We start from the raw sequence: 27,833 nt of genomic DNA, 5'->3' as shown, positions 1-27,833 counted from the left end.
ACACAGCTGCTGGGGTGGGGAGACTTTAGGGGCCCCCATAGGCAGCCCCCCATAAATGCAATGTCCTGAGGGGGGAGGGGCCCAGCTTTGAGGGGACACACTAATGCAAGCCACCCTCACGCTGGGGGGGGAAGCAAACAGGGGTTTGGTGCCTGGGAGAGTGTGGGGGGAGGCAGGAGGGGGGCTTCCGATTTCCCCCCCCCGGGGGGGCCTTGGCTCAGAGGCTTCACCCCCCCCTCCGGCCGGTTCCCTCCCTGCCCCTCCCAGGCTGGATAAAGGGTGTGGTGTGGATACATCTGCTGTTTGCTCAGGGCGTCCTGGCTGTGAACTCTGCTCCAGGGTGGGGCCCCCCTCCAAGGTGGCCTGAGCCGGCCCTGCCCCAGTGCAGGGTGGGGAGGGGGCCCTCCAGATTGAACAACCCCCCCTCCCCTCCCTCAGGGAGCTGAGATCAGAATCCAGTCCTGACTCCATTGCAAACAGGAGTGACTCCAGATTGACCCCAGGCACTGAGAGCAAAATCTGGCCCTGACCCCATTGCAAAGAGGCGTGACTCCGGATTGACCCCAGGTGCTGAGATCAGAATCCAGTCCTGACCCCATTGCAAACAGGAGTGACTCTGGATTGACCCCGGTGGAGCTGAGATCAGAACCTCGCCCTGACACTGCTGTAGTCAGTGGTGACTCCAGATTGACTGGGGGTGGCCTGGCAGCCGGCCACCCCCTCCACACACATGTGGGTGTCTCGGAGCCGGTCGGGCTGGTTTCTGGCTGGGTGGGGCCACGGCGCCGGAGAGGGTTGGACTCACCTTTGCCAGGTGAGACGCCGGGTTCCCAGGGCTCCAGGGCCCTGCTCAGCCAGACGCTGCGGGCACCGGGTCCGACGGCCCCAGCCTAGCCTGGCACCATGGGCAGCATCAAACAGCGAGATCAGGTATGGTGCCCCCTGCCCCAGGGCTGGGACGGGCACCAGCCGGAGGGGGCGGGGCGGGCAGCATGGGGCATCCAGACACCGAGCTTCCTGGGGGTAGGGTGCACTGGTGGGGGAAGGAGACAGCCCCCTTTCTCCAGGGGTGGGGGGGTTCTGAGGGTCCCCTCTTCAGGGTGGGGGGGCTCTGGGGGTTAGGGGAGCACTGGAGGTTGGGGGGCTCTGAGAGTCCACTCTCTGGGGTGTGGGGGGGCTCTGAGTGGTCCTTCTCTAGGGAGGCTCTGGGGGGGCTCTGAGGATCCCCTCTCCAGGATTGGGGGGGCTCTGGGGATTGGGACTTGGGGGGGTTCCCCTTTCTCAGACCGTGACCTGGCTCCTACCACCCCCACTCCAGGCCTGGATCCCCAAACGCTTCAAGAAGAAAACCTGCACAACCTATATTGAGGCTCCACGGGACGCGGGGTGAGTGGGGTCCCCCCCCATCGGGGATGCCCTGAGGCTGCTCCCCCAGTGCCCCATGCGGGGCCCCTCCTCCCCCTGCACCCCAGGTATTATTGCCATGTGCAGGCCGGGGTGTCTCATCACAGGCAGCAGCCCCCCCTGTGACCCCTCTGCCCCAGTGACCCCTTCCTCCCCCCAGTGACCCTGTCCCCCAGTACCCCGGTTCTTCTCCCAGTGTCCCCCAGCACCCCCATGACCCTGTCTCCTCCCCAGTCCCTCCAGTGCAGCCCCCTGTGACCCCTCTGCCCCACAGTGACCCTCTGCTCCCCCCAGTGTCCCAGTGACCCTGTACCTTGCCCCCTGCACCCCCTCTTCCAGTGCCACCCTCAGCCCCCCCATGATCCCCATCTCCTATCCAGCGCCCCCCTTCAGTGCCAGTGCGGGAGCCCCCGGGCCGAGCACGTCTCTGTGGCCGTGGAAGACGCCTTCGGCACAGCCATCGTCAGCAAATGGGACTCGGCCCAGCACACCACAGAGGGGCCAACGGACGCCTTCGGGGAGCTGGAGTTCGTGGGGGCTGGTGGCAAACCCAGCAAGGTGAGGGGCTGCGTGTCGGGAGTGAGGGGCACCGGTGGAGCTGCGGGGTGGGAGGGGCTGGCCAGGGGCTGTGTGTCGGGAGTGAGGGGCACCACCTGACCTGTTCCTCACTGCCCCCGGCCAGTTCATCCGCCTGTCGGACTCCTCGGACCCTGAGCTCGCCTACAACCTGGTGACCGAACACTGGAAAATCTCCCCTCCCAACCTGGTGGTGTCGGTCGTCGGGGGTGACGGGGAGGCCCCCGTCCGGGCCTGGCTCCGGGACCTGCTGCGTAAGGGGCTGGTGAAGGCGGCACAAAGCACAGGTGGGCCCCCCTCCCTCTCCTGGGCTGAGCAGCGGTGGAAAGCTGCGTGTGCAATGCACTCGCGTGTGCAAACGCTGGTGTGCTCTGTGCAAACGCCAGTGTGCACCATGCAAACACTGCCATACTCCATGCAAACGCTGGCGCGCTCTGTGCAAATGCCTCCATGCGCCGTGCAAACATCAGCACGCTCCGTGCAAATGCTGCTGTGCTTCGTGCAAACACTGCCATACTCCGTGAAAACACCAGTGCACTGCATGAAAATGCCGCCATGCTCCATGCAAACACCAGCATGCTCCGTGCAAATGCTGCTGTACTTTGTGCAAACACTACCATGCTCCGTGCAAACACCGGTGTGCTCCGTGCAAATGCCGGTGCGCTCTGTGCTCTCACACCTGTGGGTGCAAAAGGACATGCCCTGACCCACTCGCGGGAAAGCCCTGCCCCGTGCACATGTCCCGAGGCAGCTGCGCCGGTGAATGCGCTGGTGCCCGGACTCGGCGCTGACACCCACACACACATCCACGCTCGGCGGCCGAGTGCGACGTTGCACCCTCAGGTGTGGCCATGGGCCGGCACGCACACGCCCCCAGGCCTGAGGGCTGGGTTAAGTCTGTGCCCGTGTCTCATTCAGGCTCTGGGTGTGACACGGGGGGAGGGGAGATTGGAGTACGGGGGGGCTGGGAGGGCACTGGGAGGGGCGTGTTACACTCTCAGCCTGTGCCACGGTCCCTGCCCCACCCCCCAGGTGCGTGGATCATGACCGGGGGGCTGCAGGCTGGGATTGGGCGATACGTCGGGGAGGCCGTCCGGGACCACGCCACGGCCAGCACCAGCCCCTGCGCCCGCGTGGTGGCCATGGGCATCGCGCCCTGGGGAATTGTCGCCAACCGCGAGGCCCTCGTCAATCCCAAGGTACGTGTGTGTGTGGGGAGGTGTCTCTCTGGAGGCAGCGCATGGGCCGCTGGGGGCTCTCCTGGGGGGCCTGCATGGGGCACCAGTCTGGGTACCAGGGAGGGGTCTCTGTGGGGGCTGGGCTGGGGGCTGGAGGGTCTCTGGGGGGTTGGGTTGGGTGCTGGGGTGTGTCTCGGGGGGGTCTGGCCGGTCACCAGGCTCACCCGCTCTCCCCCTCCAGGGCTCATTCCCTGCCCGCTACGCCCGGGTCCCTGCCGCGGGCACCGCCCGCCCCCTGGACAATAACCACTCGCTCTTCTTCCTGGTGGACGACGGCTCCCGGGGGCGCCCGGGGGGCGAAAGCCGCTTCCGCGCCCACCTGGAGAAACACATCGCCCAGCAGAGGGTGGGCGCTGGCGGTGAGTACCCCGGCCCGGTTATCCCCGGCCTGGTTACCCGGGTTACCCTCGCCTGGTTACCCTGGGCCCAGTTACCACAGTCACACCCCCCCAGCCTGGTTACCCCGGTCAAACACCCCTGGCCTGGTTATCCTGCCACACCCCCGGCTTACCCCCAGGTTACCCCCTAGCCAGGTTACCATGGTTACCCCGTGTCATGGAGTGTGGGGGAGTCAGGGCCCTGCACCCCCCGTTTCCTGCGATTCACCGGGACTCTCAGCCGGCCGGTAACACAGAAGGTTTATTAGCCGACAGGAACACAGTCCAAACCAGAGCTTGTGGGTACAGACAAGAGGACCCCTCAGTCAGGTCCATCTTGGGGGGGGAGGCAGGGAGCTTAGACCCCAAACTTGGGGGCTCCCTCCTCTTCCCCAGCCCACTCAAAACTAAAACCCCCTCCAGACGTCTCCCCCCGGCTCCTCCTCCAGCCTTTGTCCACTTTCCCGGGCAGAAGGTGTCACCCGGCCCCAGCCCCCTCCAGGCTCAGGTATCGCCCCTCAAGTGAAGTCACCCCCTGCTATCCCATCCCCCATGCAGACAGTCCCAGTACAACTCCCCTGCGACATCCCCAGGTCAATCCACCCCACTCCGCCCCACGCCCTGCTCCGTCACACCCCCCAGCCCGGTTACCCCGGTCACACACCCCCGGCCCAGTTACCACAGTCACACACCCACAGCCTGGTTACCACAGTTACCCCTGTCCCGATCACCACGGTCACACACCCCCGGCCCAGTTACCACAGTCACACACCCACGGCCTGGTTACCACAGTTACCCCCGTCCCGATCACCATGGTCACACACCCCTGGCCAGGTTACCAGAGTTATCCTCCAGCCTGGTTACCATGTTTAGTCCCCGGCGTGGCTACCCCACCACACCCCCGGCTGGTTATCATGGTTACACACCCTGGCCAGGTTATCCCCCAGCCAGCTTACCACAGTTATCCCCCGGCCTAGTTGCCACGGCCAAACACACCCTGGCCCAGTTACCATGGCCACATTCCCCGGCCCAGTTACACGGTTACCCCCCAGCCCCCTGGCCAGGTTATCCTGGTTACTCCCTGGCCAGGTTACCATGGTTATCCCCCCTCACCAGGGTTACCCTGGTTTTACACAAACACACACACACCACCATGGCTACCATGGTTACATACACACCACAGCCATGGTTACCAGGGTTAGTAGCCTTTCCTGTGCCCTTAACCACATCTGCCCTCCCCCCCACCCCCCATTATTCCTGGTTCCCCCTCCTCTCGCCCCCTAAGTTCTGAGTGTCCCCCCTCAGGCTGCCCCATTCCCTCCCCGGCGCAAGATCCCCTGAGCTGGTCATGGTCTCCTTCACACAGAGAGAACCCAGGTGTCCTGGTCCCAGGGGTGGGGAGAGAACCCAGTCATCCTGGTGCCGGGCCGAGCAGTGGGGAGAGAACCCAGGCGTCCTGGTCCCAGGGGTGGGGAGAGAACCCAGTCATCCTGGTGCCGGGCCGAGCAGTGGGGAGAGAACCCAGGCGTCCTGGTCCCAAGGGTGGGGAGAGAACCCAGTCGTCCTGGTCCCGGGCCGAGCAGTGGGGAGAGAACCCAGGCGTCCTGGTCCCAGGGGTGGGGAGAGAACCCAGTCGTCCTGATCCCGGGCCGAGCAGTGGGGAGAGAACCCAGGTGTCCTGGTCCCAGGGTGGGGAGAGAACCCAGGCGTCCTGGTTCCAGGCCCAGGGCTCCACCCACTAGACTAGCCTCTGCCGACACACTAGTTTTTGGCTATTCCCTGGGGCTGCATCGTCAACCCCCCCTCCTCCGGCCCCCCTGGCACTGACACCCCCCCCCCCCGCCTTGTCTTGCAGGAACCAGCAGCATCGAGATTCCCGTGCTGGTCATGGTCATCGGGGGCGACGCCTCCATGGTCACGGTAAGGGGGGGACAGCAGGGGGGCTGGGGGTCCGGGGGAGGGGATGGGCATGGGGGGGGTGGAGGGGGGACGCGGGGGATGGGGGTCAGGGTGTGGGAGAGGGACATGGGGGGTTTGATGGCTGTGGAGGGGGAGGGAAACACCCTGCCCCTCCGCTGACCCCCCTCTCCCCACTCCAGCGCGTGCGGGAGGCCGCCGAGGCGAACATCCCCTGTCTGCTGGTGGGGGGGTCTGGGGGGGCGGCCGACTGCCTGGCCCAGATCCTGCAGGACGCGCAGCCGGACCAGGCGAGCCAGGCGCTGATCCAGGAGAAGCTGCAGGGACGCTTCCCGCCCGCCGACGTGCCAGGCCTGGCCAAGCAGGTACCGCAGCCCCCGCGGGGACCCAGGCGTCCGGGGAGGGGGCGGAGCTCAAGGGACTGACCCCTCAGCCCCCCCCCCCCCTCCGCAAGGGGATCCAGGCATTCAGGGTGGAACGGAGCCTGGCGCTGGGGGGAGGAGGGTGCAGGGGGGTCACGGGGTGTCGGACCTGCCCCCCCAGGTGGAATGGATCTTGGTGCTGCGGGGAGGGGGGTGCAGGATTTTGGGGGGGTCATGGGGTGTCAGACCTGTCCCCCAAGGTGGAACGGATCCTGGCACTGCGGGGAGGGGGGTGCAGTGGTTTGGGGGGGTCACGGGGTGCTGGACCTGCCCCCCAAGGTGGAGGGGATCCTGGCACTGTGGGGAGGGGGGTGCAGGGGTTTGGGGGGGTCACGGGGTGCTGGACCTGCCCCCCAGGTGGAGCTGATCCTGGCACTGCGGGGAGGGGGGTGCAGGGGTTCGGGGGGGTCACGGGGTGCCGGACCTGCCCCCCAAGGTGGAGGGGATCCTGGCACTGTGGGGAGGGGGGTGCAGGGGTTTGGGGGGGTCATGGGGTGCTGGATCTGCCCCCCAGGTGGAGCGGATCCTGGCACTGCGGGGAGGGGGGTGCAGGGGTTCGGGGGGGTCACGGGGTGCCGGACCTGTCCCCCAAGGTGGAGGGGATCCTGGCGCTGCGGGACCTGGTCACTGTCTATTCGGACGAGGAGGGGCTGGAGGAGTTTGAGACGGTGCTGCTCAAAGCCCTGGTCAGAGGTGAGACCCCTCCAGCCCCCCCATGCTCTTTCCCCTGGGCTCTCCCCCTCCCCCGCTGCTGGCCTCCTGCCCCCCACCCCCGAGTCATCACAGTTATGGGGCTGGCTGCACCCCCCGGCAACTGTCCTCCTGGTCTGGGGGAGGGGGAGCCCCCTGAGTCGGCCCGTCACACCAGAGACCCCAGCCCGGATTCAGAGTGGATCGGCCCGTATGGACGCATTCAATCCGCATTGACACGGCCTGTCTTTGGGCTGAGCCCTCCCCACCACCCCCAGGCTGCCTGGCTCGGGAAACCGAGTCACACAGCTATCACCGCCATCCCCCCTCTGGTTCCCCAAGCTGCCTGGGTGGGGAAACAGAGTCACACAGCTATCACAGCCAGCCCCCACCACCTGCCCCTCCACAGGCGGTCACCTGACTGGTGAGGCCACCCAGTATCTGGATGAGCTGCGTCTGGCTGTGGCCTGGAACCGCGTGGACATCGCCAGCTCCGAGCTCTTCCGTGGAGACATCCAGTGGGAGGTGAGGGGGGGGCAGGGAGGGGACCCCGGAGGGAGGAGCAGGGGAGGGGGGACCCCAGGGGAGGAGCAGAGGGGAGCTCTGAGGGACAGGGGGAGGAGGGACCCCCATGGGGAGCTGAGAGGGGAGGTGGGGAGCCAGCACAGAGGTAGGGGGGAGACTCTGGGGGGTCGAGGGTCCTCGGGGGCTCCTGGGGGGGCTGGTGCTCACAGGGCAGGTACTAACCTGGGTTCTCTCCCCCCCGCCCCTCAGCCCTTCCAGCTGGAGGAGCCCATGAGGGACGCGCTGCTGGGGGATCGCCCGGCCCTGGTACGTCTGTTCGTGGAGAACGGGCTGGACCTGGGCGAGTTCCTGACCTGGGGGCGCCCTGGCGGAGCTGTACCGGGAGGTCCCCGAGGCCTCGCTGCTGCACCAGCTGCTGGAGCGGCGCCAGGGGGGGGCCGAGCCCCCCCACTACCAGCCTGTGGAGCGCCCCCCTGACTGCCCCTTGACCCAGGTGGCCCGTCTGCTCCGTGAACTGCTGGGCGACGTCTGCGCCCCTTTCTACGCCAGGCTGCGCCCCCTGGACTCCAAGGGGGCTGGGGTATGTGGGGGGCCAAGGGGCACAGGGACATGGGAGGAGGGGAGCATGGAGGGCGTGGGGGGCTGGCCAGGGGGCAAGGGGGCAGGGAAGTGGGAGGAGGGGATGTACAGGGGGCCTGGGGTATGTGGGCGGCTGGTCAGGGACATGGGAGGAGGGGGTACACGGGGGCCGGTTTACTTAGTGGGGGCGGGCCGGGGACCCAAGGGAGCTGAGGTATGATGGGGTGTCCCGGAGTCACGGGGCGACGCTCTGAACTGCTCCCTACGAAGCCAGGCAGGACTCGGGGGGAGCCTCCTCTCTCGGAGCAGACTGTCCCCGGGCAAGAAGCTCACACGGCTTCACCTTCCTGGGGCTGAGCCCGGAGCATTCAGCATCCCCGTCCCCCCGTGCGCCTCCCGCAGCGAGTTCGCCCGGGGGGGGGTGTCCTGGGGGAGTCAGAGGGTCCTGCCCCCAAACTCCGCAGTAAGACGTGACTCTCAGCCGGCTGGGAACACAGAAGGTTTATTAGCTGACAGGAACAGCCCAAACCAGAGCTTGTGGGTACAGAGACCAGGACCCCTCAGTCTGGTCCCTCTTGGGGGGGGCAGACCCTGGTTTTGGGTATTGGTGCAGCACACAGAGAAACTGAGGCACACACAGTGTTCGTGTAGGGCAGTAAGACTCACATGCAACATAACGAGACGAATAAAACCCCACTTCGTCACAGGAGGGCTGGGGTATGTGGATGCAATGAGATGGGGGCACAATGGGGCAGGGGTATGTGGGGGGGGGAACCATAAGGGGCAGGAGGCCGGGATGGGACCCTGAGGATTTCAGGGGGAGGTGGAGGAAGATGGGGGGTTGCCAGCAGGGGTCTCCCCATCCACATGGCTCTGACCCTCCCCCCTTTCCTCCCCCTTCCAGAAGAAGGGTCCCCTGCCGGACGGGGGCTCCCCCTACCATGGCCAGCGCACCCGAAACCCCTGGGCCGACCTCTTCATCTGGGCCGTGCTGCTGAACCGGGGCGAGATGGCCACGTACTGCTGGGAGATGGTGAGGGGGGTCCGGGGGGCGAGGAGCTGGGGGGGGAGACCCCCGGGGGAAGGGGGAACAGGGCGGGGGGGAGGCACTGGTGGGGGCATGGATCTGGGGGTCTCCGGGGGGTGTCTCTCTCTAACCTCGTCCCCCACAGGCCCCGGACGCGGTGGGGGGGGCGCTGGTGGGGGCGCGGATCCTGCGGGAAACTCTCCCACCAAGAGTCGGACGCGCAGGAGGCGGCGGACATGAAGGAGCTGGCCATGAAGTTCGAGACCCTGGCCATCGGTGAGGGGAGCAGAGGGGCAGGGCGGGGTGGGGGTGCAGGGAGTGGCACGGGGGAATGGGAGTTCAGGGGGCCATACAGGGGGATGGGGGTGTCACGGAGTATTGGGGAACTCAGGGCCCTGCACCCCCGGCTTCCTGCGATTCACCATGACTCTCAGCCAGCCAGTAAAGCAGAAGGTTTATTTGGATGACAGGAACACAGTCCAAGACAGGTCTTGCAGGCACAGACAACAGGGCCCCCCTCAGTTAGGTCCAGCTTGGGGTCCCAGGGCATCCCAGCCCCCCCCTTTGGGGGGTCAGAGCCATCTCTGCCTCCCAGCCACCTCTCCAGCCTCCTTCCAGCCTGCTTCCAGCACTCTGCCTTCAGCGACCCCTCCCACAGCCTTTGTTCAGTTTCCCGGGCCCCGGAGTCATCTGACCTCCAACCCCCTCCTGGGTTCTCATGTTACAAGCTCAGGTATGTTCCCTTGGGCCGGCTCCCATCCCCCGATGCAGACCATCCTAGTCACACTCCCCTGTCAGCATTCACACACCCCAGCAAGAACAGTCCCAGTTCGTCACATCTCTCCCCCCTTCGAGACCGAACTGAGCAGGGTCACTTTAGCCAGTGACCCGGGGAAGTTCGAACCTACCCCCGTTCCCATGGATGCCCCCGCATCCCTCCAGTTCCTTGGTGAGAATTACACCAGGCCCCTTCCGTTCCACGCCCCCCCTTAGGTCGGGGGTGCTTGATGGCACTCGCAGTTCGCATGTGGGAAGGTTTATGCGGCCTGTGCCCTTTTCCCACCCCCATACCTCTGGGGTTCCAACTGGGCTGTGGTCTTCTCCCAGCGCTCCAGTCTGGAGGTCTGTGCTTTGGGCTCTCTTGGTTTAGAGCCGCCCTTTTAACCTTGGCCACCCTCTGGAAAGGATCCTTTATGCTGGGTGTGACGAACTGGGACTGTTCTTACTGTGGTCTGTGAATGCTGACAGGGGAGTGTGCTGGGATAGTCTGCATTGGAGGATGGGATCGGCCCGGGGGCGCATTCCTGGGAGTGTAACATGAGAACCCAGGAAGGGGTTGAAGGCCAGGTGACTCCTGAGCCCGGGAAACTGGACAAAGGCTGTGGAGGGGTCGCTGAAGGGAGAGTGCTGGAAGCGAGCTGAGAGATGGCTGGGAGACAGAGATGGCTCTGACACCCCCCGAAGGGGGGCGGCTGGAATGCCCTGGGACCCCAAGCTGGACTTAACTGGGGGGGTCCTGTTGTCTGTGCCTGCAAGACCTGTCTTGGACTGTATTCCTGTCATCCAAATAAACCTTCTGCTTTACTGGCTGGCTGAGAGTCATGGTGAATCGCAGGAAGCCGGGGGTGCAGGGCCCTGAGTCCCCCAATACTCCGTGACAACTGGTGGCAGCGGTGGGATCTACTGCACCCCGTGGAACGGCGCTTCCTGCAGTAGTGACTGGGGAGCAGTAAAACAAAGGGGGATTGACGGGGACCAGGCGTGCTGAAGAGTGAGAGAGAGACGGTTATTACCCCTGGGAGTGTGTGACCAGCGAGAAGGACTTTTGCAGTAACAGGGTCCCCCGGGGGATCGCAGCGAGTGGTCCCAGGGGCGGAGGAGTCTGCAGCTCGACCCGGGCTGAGAGGCGGTGACCTCGAGAAGGGCTGGCACACTAGGGGGCCCCCTGGGAACTGTGGGGAGCTGTGAGCACACAGGCCGGTGAGTGGCCAGCAGGAAGATGTATGCCAAGCGGCTTAAGAGCGACCTGGTGGAGCTGTGCAAGCAGAGGCGGCTGCGCGTTGGGAGGCTCACCAAAGAACAGCTCATTGCCCAGCTGGAGGCGGAAGATCGCGCGAATGAACTGATCCCTGTGTCTCAGGGAAGCAGCCTGGCAAATGCAGCGCAGGCACCAGTGTCTGTCCCAGCTGGGAGTGGTCAGCCGGCTGCTGAGGGCTTCCCGAGACCCCTCCTTCCTATGCCTAGGGGAAGGGTGGGGAGGAGCCCAGCAAATACCGAAGGCGCCGTGACCCCCCCGGCCAGCAGGGGGTCCCCCCGGCGAAGCCCGCCGGCCAGCAGAGGATCCTCCCGGCGACGTTCGGCATCCGTGGAGCGGAATTGGCTGGAATGGGAGAAAGAGCTAAAACTGAGAGAGCTGGAGGATCGTGAACGACAGAGACAGCATGAACGGGAGGAGAAAGAGAGGACAGCATCAGCGTGAACGGGAGGAGAAAGAGAGACAGCATCAGCGTGAAGAGAGACAGAGACAGCATGAACGGGAGGAGAATGAGAGACAGCATCAGCGTGAACGGGAGGAGAAAGAGAGACAGCGTCAGCATGAACTGGAACTGGCGAGATTGAAGGGCAGCGAACCCCCGGCTGCGGTGAGTGAGGGGGGACCAGGACTGCACGGGGCTTTGATAAGTGCATCATGGCCCCATACAAGGAGGGGAGGACATGGATGACTTCCTGGAGGCCTTTGAGACGGCCTGCGAGCTGCACCGGGTGGACCCCCGCGGGACAGACTCCGGGTCCTTACCCCCTTACTGGACCCCAAATCCGTGGCATTGTACCGCCAACTGGGAGAGGCAGAGAAAGGGGACTACGAACTATTCAAAAAGGCCCTGCTACGAGAGTTTGGGCTGACTCCTGAGATGTACCGGGAAAGGTTCCGGAGTCAAGATAAAACCCCTGAGATCTCCTATTTGCAACTAGCCGTCCGCATGGAAAGATACGCCAGCAAGTGGGCTGGTGGGGCCCAGACGAAGGAGGACCTGATTAAACTGCTGGTACTGGAGCAACTGTATGGGCGGTGCCCATCCGACCTGAGGCTGTGGTTGGTGGACAGAAAGCCAGAGAACCCGCGACACGCCGGGCAGCTGGCTGATGAGTTTGTAAAGAGCCGGTCAGGGGTGGCAGGGAGGAGCCCCAAAGGAACAGGCCCGCCGCGATGCAGAGAGAGAGTCACCCTGGGACCTCCCAAAGGGGGAATATGGGAATCCCTCCCACGGGGAAGGCCCAGCATCAGGGACAACCGACCGGCTCGAGGGGACCCACGGGACCTGAGCTGCTATTACTGCGGCCGAAGAGGCCACGTTCGGGCCCAGTGCCCCAAGCTCAAGGACAGACTGAGCAGACCGAACCCGCACCGGGTTAACTTGGTAGAGGCCCAGACGGACGAGGGGCAGGCTTCCCACGCAAGAGGGGCTGGCAGCTTATCAACTGCTCAAGAGAGAGAAGGGCCCCCGGCCAGCTTCTCTGGAGGGCCAGATGCTCCGGATTCAAAGTTCTCCGTTTACAGGGTTGGCGCGGGGCTGTCCCTGCGGAGCGAGTGCCTTGTTCCCCTGGAGGTGGATGGGAAGAAAGTTTATGGTTACTGGACACGGGCGCAGAGGTGACACTGGCCCGGCCCGAGGTGGTGGCCCCAGATCGGGTGGTGCCAACACCTCCTGACCCTGACCGGGTGGGCGGGACCCCATTCAAGGTTCCCGTAGCGAGGGTACACCTGAAATGGGGGGCCAAGGAGGGCCCCAAGGACGTGGAGAGTGCACCACCATTTGCCCACTGAGGTGTTGATGGGGGGGGACCTAGAGGACTGGCCAAGCAGCCCCCAGACCGCCTAGTTGTGACCCGCGGTCAGAGCGGCGAGGGGCACTGCGCCCTGGCCTTGGGGGGGGTGCCTTGCCTGAGGCGCAGGACCCTAACCTGGTGGGGAGGGAACGCCCAGGGACGCGGCTCAGGGAGGCTGCAGCTTCGGACCCAGCGGGCGAGAAAGAGCAGGTGGCCATCCCCGTCCCAGCTGCTGAGTTCCAGGCCGAGTTACAGAGAGATCCCTCCTTGCGGAAGATAAGGGACCTGGCCGACCTCAATGCGGTACAGACCATGGGACGAGGTGGCCGGAAAAGGTTCCTGTGGGAGAAGGGGTTCCTGTACCGAGAATGGGCTCCCGCAGGGAAAATGGAGTCAGGGGGGAGCAGGAGGCAGCTGGTGGTACCCCAGAAGTATCGCCGCCAGCTGCTGTGCCGGGCCCATGACATTCCCCTCGCAGGGCACCAGGGAACCTGGCGGACCCAGCAGAGGCTGCTACGGAGCTTTTACTGGCCTGGGGTCTTTGTTACTGTCCGACAGTACTGCGGATCCTGTGACCCCTGTCAGAGGGGGAGGAAGGCCTGGGACAAGGGGAAAACAGCTTTAGGACCCTTGCCCAGCATAGAGGAGCCTTTCCGGAGGGTGGCCAAGGTAAAAAGGGCGGCTCTGAACCAAGAGAGCCCAAAGCACAGACCTCCAGACTGGAGCGCTGGGAGAAGACCACAGCCCAGTTGGAGCCCCAGAGGTATGGGGGTGGGAAAAGGGCACAGGCCGCATAAACCTTCCCACATGCGAACTGCGAGTGCCATCAAGCACCCCAACCTAAGGGGGGGGCGTGAAACTGGAGGGGCCTGGTGTAATTCTCACCAAGGAATGGGAGGGATGCGGGGCATCCATGGGAACGGGGGTAGGTTCGAACTTCCCCGGGTCACTGGCTAAAGTGACCCTGCTCAGTTCGGTCTCGAAGGGGGGAGAGATGTGACGAACTGGGCCTGTTCTCACTGTGGTCTGTGAATGCTGACAGGGGAGTGTGCTGGGATAGTCTGCATTGGAGGATGGGATCGGCCCGGGGGCGCATTCCTGGGAGTGTAACATGAGAACCCAGGAAGGGGTTGAAGGCCAGGTGACTCCTGAGCCCGGGAAACTGGACAAAGGCTGTGGGAGGGGTCGCTGAAGGGAGAGTGCTGGAAGCGAGCTGGAGAGATGGCTGGGAGACAGAGATGGCTCTGACACCCCCCGAAGGGGGGCGGGCTGGAATGCCCTGGGACCCCAAGCTGGACTTAACTGGGGGGGTCCTGTTGTCTGTGCCTGCAAGACCTGTCTTGGACTGTATTCCTGTCATCCAAATAAACCTTCTGCTTTACTGGCTGGCTGAGAGTCATGGTGAATCGCAGGAAGCCGGGGGTGCAGGGCCCTGAGTCCCCCAATACTCCGTGACACTGGGCAAGGGTCCTAAAGCTCTTTTCCCCTTGTCCCAGGCCTTCCTCCCCCTCTGACAGGGGTCACAGGATCCGCAGTACTGTCGGACAGTAACAAAGACCCCAGGCCAGTAAAAGCTCCGTAGCAGCCTCTGCTGGGTACGCCAGGTTCCCTGGTGCCCTGAGAGGGGAATGTCATGGGCCCGGCACAGCAGCTGGCGGCGATACTTCTGGGGTACCACCAGCTGCCTCCTGATCCCCCCTGACTCCATTTTCCCTGGGGGAGCCCATTCTCGGTACAGGAACCCCTTCTCCCACAGGAACCTTTTCCGGCCACCTCGTTCCATGGTCTGTACCGCATTGAGGTCGGCCAGGTCCCTGGCCAGGTCCCTTATCTTCCGCAAGGAGGGGTCTCTCTGTAACTCGGCCTGGAACTCAGCAGCTGGGACAGGGATGGCCACCTGCTCTTTCTCGCCCGCTGGGTCCGAAGCTGCAGCCTCCCTGAGCCGCGTCCCTGGGCGTTCCCTCCCCACCAGGTTAGGGTCCTGCGCCTCAGGCAAGGCACCCCCCCCAAGGCCAGGGCGCAGGGCCCCTCGCCGGCTCTGACTGCGGGTCACAACCAGTGCCTTTTGGGGGTTGCTTGGCCAGTTCTCCAGGTCCCCCCCCATCAATACCTCAGTGGGCAGATACGGGTGTACCCCCACATCCTTGGGGCCCTCCTTGGCCCCCCACTTCAGGTGTACCCTTGCCACGGGCACTTTGACTGGTGTTCCGCCCACCCCCGTCAGGGTCAGGTAGGAGTTGGGCACCACCTGATCTGGGGCCACCACCTCGGGCCGGGCCAGCGTCACCTCTGCGCCCGTATCCCAGTATCCATTGACCTTCCTCCCATCCACCTCCAGGGGAACAAGGTACTCTCTCCGGAGGGACAGCCCCGCGCCCACCGTATAAACCAAAAACCCTGAGTCTGGGGCATCCAGCCCCCTAGAGGAGCTGGCCTGGGGCCCTTCTCTCTCTTGAGCAGTTGATAAGCTGCCAGCCCCTCTTGCGTGAGAAGCCTGCCCCTCGTCCATCTGGGCCTCTACCAAGTTAACCCTATGCGGGTTCGGTCTGCTCAGTCTGTCCTTGAGCTTGGGGCACTGGGCCCGAACGTGGCCTCTTCGGCCGCAGTAATAGCAGCTCATGTCCCGTGGGTCCCCTCGAGCCGGTCGGTTGTCCCTGACGCTGGGCATTCCCCGTGGGAGGGGATTCCCCATATTCCCTCTTTGGGAGGTCCCAGGGTGACTCTCTCTCTGCATCACGGCGGGCCCGTTCCTTTGGGGCTCCTCCCTGCCACCCCCTGACCGGCTCTTTACAAACTCATCAGCCAGCTGCCCGGCGTGTCGCGGGTTCTCTGGCTTTCTGTCCACCAACCACAGCCTCAGGTCGGATGGGCACCGCTCATACAGTTGCTCCAGTACCAGCAGTTTAATCAGGTCCTCCTTCGTCTGGGCCCCACCAGCCCACTTGCTGGCGTATCTTTCCATGCGGACGGCTAGTTGCAGATATGAGATCTCAGGGGTTTTATCTTGACTCCGGAACCTTCCCCGGTACATCTCAGGAGTCAGCCCAAACTCACGTAGCAGGGCCTTTTTGAATAGTTCGTAGTCCCCTTTCTCTGCCTCTCCCAGTTGGCGGTACAATGCCACGGATTTGGGGTCCAGTAAGGGGGTAAGGACCCGGAGTCTGTCCGCGGGATCAACCCGGTGCAGCTCGCAGGCCGTCTCAAAGGCCTCCAGGAAGTCATCCATGTCCTCCCCCTCCTTGTATGGGGCCATGATGCACTTATCAAAGCTCCGTGCAGTCCTGGGTCCCCCCTCACTCACCGCAGCCGGGGGTTCGCTGCCCCTCAGTCTCGCCAGTTCCAGTTCATGCTGACGCTGTCTCTCATTCTCCTGTCTCTGTCTCTCTTCATGCTGTCTTTGTCTCTCATTCTCCTCCCGTTCACGCTGATGCTGTCTCTCTTTCTCCTCCCGTTCATGCTGACGCTGTCTCTCTTCACGCTGATGCTGTCTCTCTTCATGCTGTCTCTGTTGTTCACGATCCTCCAGCTCTCTCAGTTTTAGCTCTTTCTCCCATTCCAGCCAATTCCGCTCCCCGGATGCCGAACGTCGCCGGGAGGCTCCTCTGCTGGCCGGCGGGCTTCGCCGGGGGGACCCCCTGCTGGCCGGGGGGATCACGGCGCCTTCGGTATTTGCTGGGCTCCTCCCCACCCTTCCCCTAGGCATAGGAAGGAGGGGTCTCGGGAAGCCCTCAGCAGCCGGCTGACCACTCCCAGCTGGGACAGACATTGGTGCCTGCGCTGCATTTGCCAGGCTGCTTCCCTGAGACACAGGGATCAGTTCATTCGCGCGATCTTCCGCCTCCAGCTGGGCGATGAGCTGTTCTTTGGTGAGCCTCCCAATGCGCAGCCGCCTCTGCTTGCACAGCTCCACCAGGTCGCTCTTAAGCCGCTTGGCATACATCTTCCTGCTGGCCACTCACCGGCCTGTGTGCTCACAGCTCCCCACAGTTTGCAGGGGGCCCCCTAGTGTGCCAGCCCTTCTCGAGGTCACCACCTCTCTGCCAGGGTCGAGCTGCAGACTCCTCCGCCCCTGGGACCACTCGCTGTGATCCCACGGGGGACCCTGTTACTGCAAAAGTCCTTCTCGCTGGTCACACACTCCCAGGGGTAATAACCGTCTCTCTCCCACTCTTCAGCAGGCCTGGTCCCCGTCAATCCCCCTTCGTTTTACTGCTCCCCAGTCACTTACTGCAGGAAGCGCCGTCCACGGGGTGCAGTAGATCCCACCGCTGCCACCAGTTGTCACGGAGTATTGGGGAACTCAGGGCCCTGCACCCCCGGCTTCCTGCGATTCACCATGACTCTCAGCCAGCCAGTAAAGCAGAAGGTTTATTTGGATGACAGGAACACAGTCCAAGACAGGTCTTGCAGGCACAGACAACAGGGCCCCCCTCAGTTAGGTCCAGCTTGGGGTCCCAGGGCATCCCAGCCCCCCCCTTTGGGGGGTCAGAGCCATCTCTGCCTCCCAGCCATCTCTCCAGCCTCCTTCCAGCCTGCTTCCAGCACTCTGCCTTCAGCGACCCCTCCCACAGCCTTTGTTCAGTTTCCCGGGCCCCGGAGTCATCTGACCTCCAACCCCCTCCTGGGTTCTCATGTTACAAGCTCAGGTATGTTCCCTTGGGCCGGCTCCCATCCCCCGATGCAGACCATCCTAGTCACACTCCCCTGTCAGCATTCACACACCCCAGCAAGAACAGTCCCAGTTCGTCACAGGGGGTTCAGGGGGCAGTACGGGGATGGGAATGCAGGGGGTGGTAAATGGGTGCAGGGAGTGGTACTGGGGGATGGGGTGCAGTACTGGGGGTGCAGGGGGCCGTCTGGGGGTGCAGGGAACAGTACGGGAGGTGCAGGGGGCAGTACGGGGGGGTGCAGGGGGCGGTACTGGGAGTTCCGGGGGGCTGGGGGTGCAGGGGGTAGCCGGGGGGGGGCTGGGAGATCCCGGAGGCGTCGGCATTAACCCCCCCCCCGCCCCCCAGGCGTGTTCGGTGAGTGCTACGGGAACTGCGAGTCTCGGGCCTCCCAGCTCCTCGTGCGTCGCTCCCGCCTCTGGGGCGGCGCCACCTGCCTGCAGCTCGCCTGGCTGGCCGAGGCCCGGTGCTTCTTCGCCCACGACGGGGTGCAGGTACGGGAGGGGTACGAGGGGGGGGGCGGGTACGGGGGGGCGAGTGTGGGAGTATGGGGGGAGGAAGAAGAATTGGAGGGGGGACCTGGGGGAGGGGTGAGAAGTGACCCCTCCCAGCACTAACCCCTCCCCCACCCCGGTTGCCCACAGGCGCTGCTGACCCAGAACTGGTGGGGCGAGATGGAAAGGTCCACGCCCGTCTGGAAACTCCTCCTCACCTTCTTCTGCCCCCCCCTCATTTTCACCCACCTCATCACCTTCAGGTGGGTGCCGGGGGCCCTGGGGAGGGGGTCAGCTACGTAAGGGGGCACTGCTGGGGGGAAGCTCGCAGCATCAGGGTTCCCAGCTGGGAACACTGCTGGGGGGGAGCTCGCAGCACCGAGGTCCCCAGTTTGGGGGCACTGCTGGGGGGAAGCTCGCAGCATCGGTGACCCCAGCTGGGGCACTGTTGGGGGAAAGCTCGCAGCACCAGGGACTGAAACTCAGTCTCCCTCTCCCCCTCCCCCACCCCCCAGGGCGATGGAGGAGGATCTGGAGCAGGAGAAGCCCCACGGCCTGGAGCTGGAGAACCTGGACACTGAGGGGAAATGCCCCATGGAGGAGATCCTGACGGGGTAAGGGGGGCAGCCTGCGGGGGGGGCGGGCAGCGTGCCCCATACATTGCATCCCATGGTGCTGAGGGGTCCTGAACCTGCCCCCTCCCAGATCAGAGCCCTCTGCAAGGTCATCCCCCCTCCATGCTGCCCCCCACATCTAGCCCCCTCTGCAAGTCAGAATCCACTGTCCTGGGGCTGAGCCCGGAGCATTCAGCATCCCCGTCCCCCCGTGCGCCTCCCGCAGCGAGTCCATCGGGGGGGGGATTCTGGGGAGCCAGAGGGTCCTGCCCCCCAACTCTGCAGTCAGACGTGACTCTCAGCCGGCCGGGAACATAGACGGTTTATTAGCCGACAGGAACAGCCCAAACCAGAGCTTGTGGGTACAGAGACTAGGACCCCTGAGTCTGGCCCATCTTGGGGGGTAGGTCCATTTCCCCAGCCAGCTCCAAACTGACACCCACCCACCCCCAGCCCCTCCTCTGGCCTTTGTCTCTTTCCCGGGCCAGGAGGTCACCTGATCTCTTTGTTCTCCAACACCTTCAGTTGGCACCTTGCAGGGGAGGAGCCCAGGCCATCAGTTGCCAGGAGACAGGGTGTCGGGCATCACACTGGCCCTCTCGGGATCTGCAACAATCACACCCCCCTTTCCCCCCACCTAGATACTTGAGAACTGCATAGGGGAAACTGAGGCACACACCCAGTATTCAGAGAAAACACTAAGAACATTCCCATGTCGTCACACTTAGCAAACTTCATAACTTCCCATGCGACGGCAGCACCTACCAGCCAACGAGATATTCGTGTCCAGCAGATCGAGATGATACCGTTGTTATGGACTCACAGATTGTGCCCACTCTTGGCCCCGTGCGGTCCGTAGGGGAAACGCCCTTCAGTGAGACAGCCTTTCTTGGGGGTCCACTCTCTCTCGGGGGTCAGGCCCCTGCACCTCCTGGAGCCGCACCTCTCTGAGCCTTAGCACACCTGTCTCTCGCCGTGGGGCCCCTCGGGGAATCCACTCGCTCCAGACCCCCCGGGCCTCCAGTCCCAGAGGGAATAGTGCCACCCTGTTGTGACGAAGTGGGAATGTTCTTAATGTTTTCTCTGAATACTGCATGGGTGCCTCAGTTTCCCCTATGCATTTCTCGAGTGTCTGGGGGGGGGTGATTGTTGCAGAGCCCTAGGGGGCCAGTGTCTCCTGGCAACTGATGGCCTGGGCCCCTCCCCTGCAAGGTGCCAACTGAAGGTGTTGGAGAACAAAGAGATCAGGTGACCTGGCCCGGGAAAGAGACAAAGGCAGAGGAGGGGCTGGAGAGTTTTCAGTTTGGAGCTGGCTGGGGGAATGGAGGGGAGGCCAGACAGACCTCCTGGCCTCCCCTGGCCCCCCAAGATGGACCTGACTGAGGGGTCCTGTGGTCTGTACCTGCAAGACCTGCCTTGAACTGTGTTCCTGTCGGCTAAATAAACCTTCTGTGTTACTGGCTGCCTGAGAGTCCCAGTGAATCGCAGGAAGCCGGGGGTGCAGGGCCCTGACTCCCCCAAACTCCGTGACACCTGTTCTCTAGCCCGGAGCGACTCTCAGCCAGTGTAACACAGGAGGGTTTATTGAGCATTGAACACAGCACAGGAAACTCTCAGGGCCTCAGGCCTGGCCTCCCTCAGCCCAGCACATCCCAGTCTCCCTGCACCCAGGTGGGCTCTGCCTGCTCCCCCTCTCCAGCCCCAGCCCCCCTGCTCCCAGCTGGGCATCTGATACCCCTGGCCCCCAGCCCCACCTCTGTCCATTGTCTTCTCTCCAGGGAAACAGGGTTGTAAACCGGGTCGCCTGGGCCTCCTCTCCCCTCTTCCGTCCTCTGGCCCCTCTGGCTGCAACCGGCTGGTCCGGACACCGGGGTCCTGTCTCCGCAGCGCATTGTCCCCCCACTGGCCAGAACCGGCTGCGACTCCTGAGCTGGGTCACCGGGTCACCAGCCGCTGGGGTCTCCATTCTCCAGGCCATTGGCCAGGATCCCAAGTTCCCTCTCCGGTCCTGTGTACCCACAAACTCCCTCTCCCCTCGTTAAACCAGCAACACCCAGGGACACCGAGTCCCACCCCCTCGCCCTGCAAACCATTGGAAAACCAAGGAAAAAACAAGAAAATCCCCCACTTTGTCACAACCTCACACGGCCGACTTGGCGCAAAACACATCCTCATTCCATGACCGTGGTGAATATTGGGGTGCCAGGGTGTCACCCCCCCCCCCATGCTGAGATCTAACCCCTCCCCTGCACCAGTCAGAGACCCCCATGGCTGTGCCTGCCCCAATGCTGAGATCTGACCCCCCCAAGCCAGACACCCCCCCCATGCTGAGATCTGACCCTGCTCCCCACAGGTCCGTGTCCTCGCTGAGCTCCCCCCCGCGGCCGGGCCGGGCCTGGCTCTGGCGCTGGCGCCGGTTCTGGGGGGCTCCGGCGACGGCCTTCCTGGGCAACGTGGTGATGTACCTGCTCTTCCTCCTGCTCTTCTCCTACGTGCTGCTGCTGGACTTCGCGCCCCCCCCCGCCCGACGGCCCCTGCGCCTCCGAGGTGCTGCTCTACGCCTGGGTCTTCACCCTGCTGTGCGAGGAGCTGCGGCAGGGCTGCTTCACCGGGCGCCGGGCGCTGGCCCAGCGCGTCCGCGCCTACCTGCAGGACCCCTGGAACCAGTTCGACCTGACCGCCCTGGGGCTCTTCCTGCTGGGGGCCGTCTGCCGGTGAGACCCCCGGCGCGCCTGGGCGTGGCCCCCATACTCCCATCCCTGCATGCCTGGGCGTGGCCCCAGCCTCCTGTCCCCGCATGCCTGGGTACGGTGCCCCCAGCCCCTGGCACCCCCAGCCTCACGTCCCTCCGTCTGCCCTGCCTGGGCATGGTGCCCCCAGCCTCCATCCTTCTGTCCCCCCTGCCTGGGCACAGTGCCCCCAGCTTCCCATCCCTCCGTCCCCCCTGCCTGAGCGTGGCCCCCAGCTTCCCGTCCCTCCGTCCCCCCTGCCTGGGCATGGTGCCCCCAGCTTCCCGTCCCTCTGTCCCCCCTGCCTGGGCATGGTGCCCCCAGCTTCACGGCCCCCCTGCCTGGGCACAATGCCCCCAGCTTCCCGTCCCTCCGTCCCCCCTGCCTGGGCGTGGCCCCCCAGCGTCCCATCCCCCCATGCCCTCTGCCCGGGCCCGGTGCCGCTGCCCCCCTCCCTTTGCCCCCACCCCACCAGCCTTGGCTCCGTGCCCCCCCCCCCAGCACAGAGTCACATCTCACGGCCCCAGCTGTGAGTGGGGAGCGGGTTGGGGACTCCCTGACCCATTCCCTCCTCGGCCCAGAATCACCCCCCGACTGAGCTGGGGTCCCTGGCTGTGCTTTGGGGAGGGGATTGGGGGCAGCTCCCGGCTGTGCTGGGGAATTGGACCCCCCCTCACCTCACTCTCCCCCCCCCCCCCCAGGATGTTCCCCAGGACCTACGCGTCGGGGCGCACCGTGCTCTGCCTGGACTTCATGGTCTTCACCCTGCGTCTCATCCACATCTTCGCCGTCAACAAGCAACTGGGCCCCAAGATGATCATCGTGGGCAAGATGGTGAGCGGGGGGTCCGGGGGGTGAGGGAGGGATGGAAAGGGGGGGGCTGGGTGGGGTTTGGGGGGATTCTTGTGTTGAGGGGGACAGTGGAGGGCTCTGACCAAGAGGGGGATATGGGGTGATCATGTGGGTTATGGGGGGCAGTGGGGGGTCTGACCAGGAGGGGGTTATGGGGGGATCATGTGGGTTATGGGGGGCAGTGAAGGAGCTCTGACCAGGAGGGGGTTGGGGGGTCCCATCCCAGGGGCTCATGCTCCCCCCCCCCAACAGATGAAGGACGTCTTCCTCTTCCTCTTCTTCCTGGCCGTCTGGCTGGTGGCCTATGGGGTGACGACCGAGGGGCTGCTGCACCCCAGTGACCAGCGCCTGGCCTGGATCTTCCGCCGCGTCTTCTACCGGCCCTACCTGCAGATCTTCGGCCAGATCCCGCTCGACGAGATCGATGGTGCGGGGCGCGGCTCTCCCCCGGCCCCGGGGCGGGGACTGGCTGGCTCAGGGGGGCAGGGAATGGGGCACGGGGCTTTTCCCCTCTAGGGGGCGCCAGCTCCCATCCGGCCCCAGACAGGGACCGGCTGGCTCAGGGGGGTGGGGAAGGGGGCACGGGGCCTCTCCCCTCTAAGGGGCACCTGCTGCCATCTGGCCCCAGGGCACGGGCTGGACTGGCTCAGGGGGACAGGGAATGGGGCCCGGGGCCTGTCCCCTCCAGGGGGCGCCGGCTCCAATCTGGCCCCACAGCAGGGGATGGTCTGGCTGACGGATCTCACCCCCCCACCCCAGCGGCGCTGATCGCGGCGTCGAACTGCACGGACGACCCGGTGGCGATCCTGATGGAGGAAGCCAAGCCCTGCACGAACACCTACGCCAACTGGCTGGTGCTGGTTCTCCTCGTCATCTTCCTCCTCGTCGCCAACATCCTGCTTCTCAACCTGCTCATCGCCATGTTCAGGTACCGCCCAGCGAGGCCCCGTGGTGAGCGGTGAGCTGGTGAGCGTGCAAGGGGCAGGGTGAATGAGTGCGTATGGCGAGCATGGGAAGCGCCGGGCACTAGTGCAAGAAGAATGAGTGAATAGTGAGTTGATGTGCCAGTGCACTAGAACAGGTGGATGGAGAGTTGATGAGTGTGCAAGGCCCCAGTGCACAAGTGAGTGTGGAGGGGGAGATGAGTGTGCAAGGCCTTGGTGCACTAGCATATGCAGAGAGCTAGCTGGTGAGCATGCAAGGCCCTGGTGCACTAGCATGGGCAGAGGGTGAGCTGACGAGCGTGCAAGGTTCCAATGCACGCACATGTGCAGAGGCAGAACTGACCTGCGTGTGAGGCCCTGGTGCACTAGTGCATGCAGAGGGGGAGCTGATGAGTGTGCTAGGCCCCAGTGCACTAGCACATGCAGAGGGTCAGATGATGAGCGTGCAAGGCCCCAGTGTATTAGCACACACGGAGGATGCACTATTAAGTGTGCAAGACCCCGGTGCACTAGCGTGTGCAGAGGGTGAGCTGATGAGCGTGCGAGGGCCTGGTGGGGCTGTCCCTTTGCCCCCCGCCTGGCTGACAGCCCCCTCCCCCCCCCAGTTACACCTTTGCCAAGGTACAGGGCAACAGCGACACCTACTGGAAGTCGCAGCGTTACAGCCTGATCCTGGAGTACCACAACCGGCCGGCGCTGGCCCCCCCCTTCATCATCATCAGCCACGTGCGCCAGCTGCTGCGCTACCGGGCCCGGGGGGGCTCTGCCAAGAGCCGTCACTTCGGTGAGTGGCTGGGGGGGGCCTCGACCAGGGGCAGTGCTCTGGGGGCAGGGACAAGGGCTGGGGGGGCAGATCTGGGGGTCGCTCCTTGCAGGGGTGGGGCAGGACCAGGGGCAGTGCTCTGGGGGGCAGGGACAAGGGCTGGGGGGGCAGATCTGGGGGTCGCTCCTTGCAGGGGTGGGGCAGGACCAGGGGCAGTGCTCTGGGGGGCAGGGACAAGGGCTGGGGGGGCAGATCTGGGGGTCGCTCCTTGCAGGGGTGGGGCAGGACCAGGGGCAGTGCTCTGGGGGGCAGGGACAAGGGCTGGGGGGGCAGATCTGGGGGTCACTCCTTGCATGGGTGGGGCAGGACCAGGGGCAGTGCTGGGGAGCGGTGAGGGGGGAAGGGGAGGCAGATCTGAGGGTTGCTCTTTTCAGGGGTGGGGGAGGGAGTAGAGCGGTAGTGCGGGGGGCAGATCCAGGGGGGTGGGGAGCAGGGCTGGGGGGGTCACCAGGTTGATGTGGCGCTGGCCCTGGCCCCCGCCCCTCTCCCCACCCAGGAGCGGCGCCAGGGTTTTTGGCGCCCTAGGCGGGGGTCCTGCCGTGGTCCCGGTCGTCGTCGGCAATTCTGCGGCGGGGGGGGGGTCCTTCCGCGCTCCCGGTCTTCGGGGCACTTCGGCGGCGGGTCCCGGAGCGAGTGAAGGACCCGCCGCAGAATTGCTGCCGAAGACCCGGAGTGCGGAAGGACCCCCCGCCGCAGAATTGCCGCCCCCCAAATCCTGGTGCCCCCCCGCCTGCTTTTCACGTGTCTTCCTTTCCCCTCCCCGTTCCCCCGGACGCCTGGGTCCCCAGCTCGGGACCTGCCCCCGGAGCAGGACGCCCGGCTGCTCACCTGGGAGGCCGTGCAGAAGGAGAATCACCTGGTAGCCCTGGGCCGCCAGAAACGGGACAGCGACACCGAGCGGCTCCGGCGGACGTCTCAGAAGTGAGGGGGGCCCTGGAGAAGAGGGGTGTATGGGGGTGCAGGGGGTGGGGTGAGTATGGGGGGTCGGGGGTTCAGGGAGGGAGCAGTGAGTCTGTGGGGGGTGGGGTGAGTATGGAGGGGTGGGGGCACAGGGAGGGGGAGCATTGGAGTTGGGGGGGCACCTGGGGATCAGGGGGTGAATCGGGGGGCCCCCCAAGTGAACCCCCGGCTCCTTCCCCCCTCAGGGTTGACCAGGCCTTGAAGCAACTGGCTGAGGTCCGGGAGCAGGAGCGACGGCTGAAGACCCTGGAGACCCAGGTACGAGGGGGGGGCAGGAGATGGGGGGACACGTGGGGTACAAAGACGGGGGTATCTTGGGGGGATGGCAGAGGCAGGGTGGGGGATCAGGAGGGGTCGTGCGGGGGGGTCAGGAGGGGCAATGGGGGTGCCAGAGGGGGGCTGAGGGGTCCAGAGGAAGGGGGGGATGGCTGAGGTGGGGGAACCTGGGGGGAGGGGCTGCGGGGTCCTCAGCGCCTGCCCCGCTCCCCCCCCAGATGGAGAAGTGCACCAGCGCCCTCTGCTGGATGATGGACACCCTGGCTCAGAGCGACCTGGGGAAGAACCGCCCCGCCCCCCCCAGGCTCAAAAAGGGTGAGTGACCCCCCCCATCCACACCCCTGCCCTTGTATCCCCCCTAGTTCCCCCTGCTCCCCACCTCTAACCACCCCCCATTGCCCTGGGCTCCCCTCCATAGGGTGCCCCCTCCCTCCCCCCTGCACTGCCCCCACTCTCCTCATGGGAACCCCTTTCCTTGACCCCCAATCGCTCCTTCTCTCCCCCCCAATAGTCCTTATGGGGCCCCTCCCCCGATGCTGGAGCCCCCCCAGCTGTCCTCCCCCCACATGGAGCTCCCGGATTCCACCCCCTCCCCCGAGAAACAGGCCAGAGCCCACTGGGGGGGGGGTAATGAAGGAGTTAATTCCCCCCACTTACACTGGGGCTGGCTGGTGGCTGCGCCCCCCCCCCTCCCGGCTTGCCCTGGCATTACAGCTGCCTGTCCTGATCTGTCTGTCGCCCCCAGACTGACCCCCCCACACCCCAGCGAGCGAGGACGTTGGCTGCGGAGAATGGACACCCAGCTGCGAACCCAGGCGTCCGGGCACCACAGACTTTCCTGGGGGGCTGGAGTCTATGACACCCACCGCTGCGAACCCAGGCGTCCGGGCACCACAGACTTTCCTGGGGGGCTGGAGTCTATGACACCCACCGCTGCAAACTCAGGCGTCCGGGCACCATGGACTCCCCCCCACACACCCCGCTGTGAACCCAGGTGTCCAGGCACCGCAGACTGTCCTGGGGGGGCTGGAGTCTACGACATCCACTGCTGTGAACCCAGGCGTCCGGGCACCATGGACTGTCCTGGGGGGCTGGAGTTCAGGAGACCCCTGCTGTGTACCCAGGTGTCCGGATGCCACAGACTCTTGGGGGGTGGGGGAGAGAAATCTTAGTTTGCTCTTAGTTAATTTGTTACATTAATTATTGTTATTCTATTAAATAAAAATGGATCATTGTGGAAAGTGAGAGCCGGGGCGGGGCGGGGGTGTGGGAGGGACCAGGTGGGCGGGGAGGGATTGTGGGGAGAACTGGGGGGGCGTGGAGGGGATTTGGGGGGAAATGGGGGCAGGGAGGGAGGGGAGGTGGATGTGGGGAACGGGCCAGCTCAGGTTGAGTGGGGTGGGGTATCAGGGACATTGCAGGGGCGATACATGGGGACCCCCCTCCCCATCTAGGGTTCCATGCCCCTCCCCTGCACACAGCAGAGGGACTAAGGAGGAATGTGTGTGTGTCCCTCCCCGCCCCCCAGGGCCAGGAACCCAGGAGTCCGAGTATGCATGGATGGGGGGGGGGCGGTCCTCTCTAGGACCGACTCCCCGTCCCCCTACATTTCCATCCAGGAGGAGGAAGAGTTGTCTGCCTCTTTCCCCACAACAGGCACCCCTAGACCTGCCCCCCCAAATCAACACCCCCAAAGCTGCCCCCTAAATACTGGACCCCTAGACCTGCCCCCTAAACTGGGCAGGGCCACGTGCATCGGCGCTTCTGTTGCCTGAGCTCATCCCCGCCCCGCAACTCTCTGGGTGCCCCCTCCCGACCCTCCTCTATCCCAGGGACTCCCTGAAACCCCCTTAATCCCTCCCTCGTGCCAGGGACCAGGTGTGCCCCCGATGCCGGGTTCCCCCATCCTCCCCCCACACCTGGGGCTCTGTGCCCCCCATGTGGGTCCCCCCATCCTCCCCGCACACCTGGGGCTCTGTGCCCCCCATCTGGGTCCCCCCCCGGCTGGGCTCCCACCCAGCTCATCCTCTGGGGGTTCGGCTCGTTCATGCACCAGGCCCGCCTGTGGCCCCTCCGGACGCAGTAATTACATCTCCGGTTCCCTGGGGGCGGGCAGTCAGCCGCCCCCCTCGGGAGGGGGTTTTCCCACTCCCCCTTTTGGGGGGGCCCTGGGGGACTCCCCATTTGCACCCCTGGGGTGGGCCCATCCCCCTGGGACCCCTGATACCAGTCAGCTCTGTGTTTTTGGGGAACCAGGGTGCAGTATCCAGCCTGTCTGACTCATGAAAGCCCCCCCCCCCCGCCTCTGCCAAAACCGATCAGAGAAAAGACTCGCAGAGAGCAGTGAAGGGGGACGGACACACACACACACCTAGACCCCGCCTGACAAGGGAGACAGGGTTAAGGCAACTCCCCTGGCCTCATCTGCATCGAAGATGGGACAAGGAGGCATCTCCGTTAGCTACAGAACAGAGCCCAGAGATCCCACGGCAAGAACCGCACTGATCTCTGGGACCAGAACAGCTGGGAAGCACTGCATCATGGGGGATCTCTGCTCCAGATGTTAACGACCCAGGCCTGCCCACCCCTCCCCGCTCAGCAGTTCTCAGCCCAATTCTAGTAACGAATCCTTGCTTGGGATCCAAACCACTGAAGCATTGTGAGCCCCCTGGAAGAAGCCCCACCCATAGCCAAGCGTGATCAGCGCCTATTGTCTAGCCCAAAGAAAACCCTGGAGTCATCAGTTTACCCATAAACCAATCTAGTGTTCTCCCTTCCACCACTGCGGTTACTCGACAAAAACCCCGACCTGGGTTCCAGTGTGTTCCGATGCCTGGACCCGAACCCCGCATCCGTTCCCCCGGGACTCCATCTTCTCCTGCCTGGTCGTG

The 27,833-nt window shown here is 64.7% G+C and overlaps 1 protein-coding gene across 1 annotated transcript; it reads left to right on the top strand.

The window, feature by feature from the left end:
- Nucleotides 1-595: 595 nt before the first annotated feature.
- Nucleotides 596-26,176, top strand: TRPM4 (transient receptor potential cation channel subfamily M member 4). Its single transcript, XM_065571050.1, is given in 28 exon segments — nucleotides 596-930; nucleotides 1,319-1,386; nucleotides 1,785-1,962; nucleotides 2,087-2,267; nucleotides 3,013-3,179; nucleotides 3,400-3,577; nucleotides 5,451-5,515; nucleotides 5,695-5,877; nucleotides 6,528-6,627; nucleotides 7,034-7,149; nucleotides 7,399-7,512; nucleotides 7,514-7,729; nucleotides 8,633-8,761; nucleotides 8,901-8,948; nucleotides 8,950-9,031; nucleotides 17,599-17,744; nucleotides 17,895-18,007; nucleotides 18,260-18,358; nucleotides 20,712-20,874; nucleotides 20,876-21,072; nucleotides 21,789-21,921; nucleotides 22,192-22,366; nucleotides 22,699-22,867; nucleotides 23,489-23,667; nucleotides 24,495-24,627; nucleotides 24,852-24,924; nucleotides 25,161-25,257; nucleotides 25,688-26,176. Coding segments are annotated over 28 exon segments (3,534 nt in total). The 5' UTR covers nucleotides 596-903; the 3' UTR covers nucleotides 25,693-26,176.
- The last annotated feature ends 1,657 nt before the right edge of the window (nucleotides 26,177-27,833 follow it).

Source organism: Chrysemys picta, chromosome 17 (genome assembly GCF_011386835.1).
Source record: "Chrysemys picta bellii isolate R12L10 chromosome 17, ASM1138683v2, whole genome shotgun sequence".
Taxonomy (NCBI): domain Eukaryota; kingdom Metazoa; phylum Chordata; order Testudines; family Emydidae; genus Chrysemys; species Chrysemys picta.
Note: the sequence above shows the minus strand (reverse complement) of the source record. Positions and strands in the feature narration are given on the sequence as shown.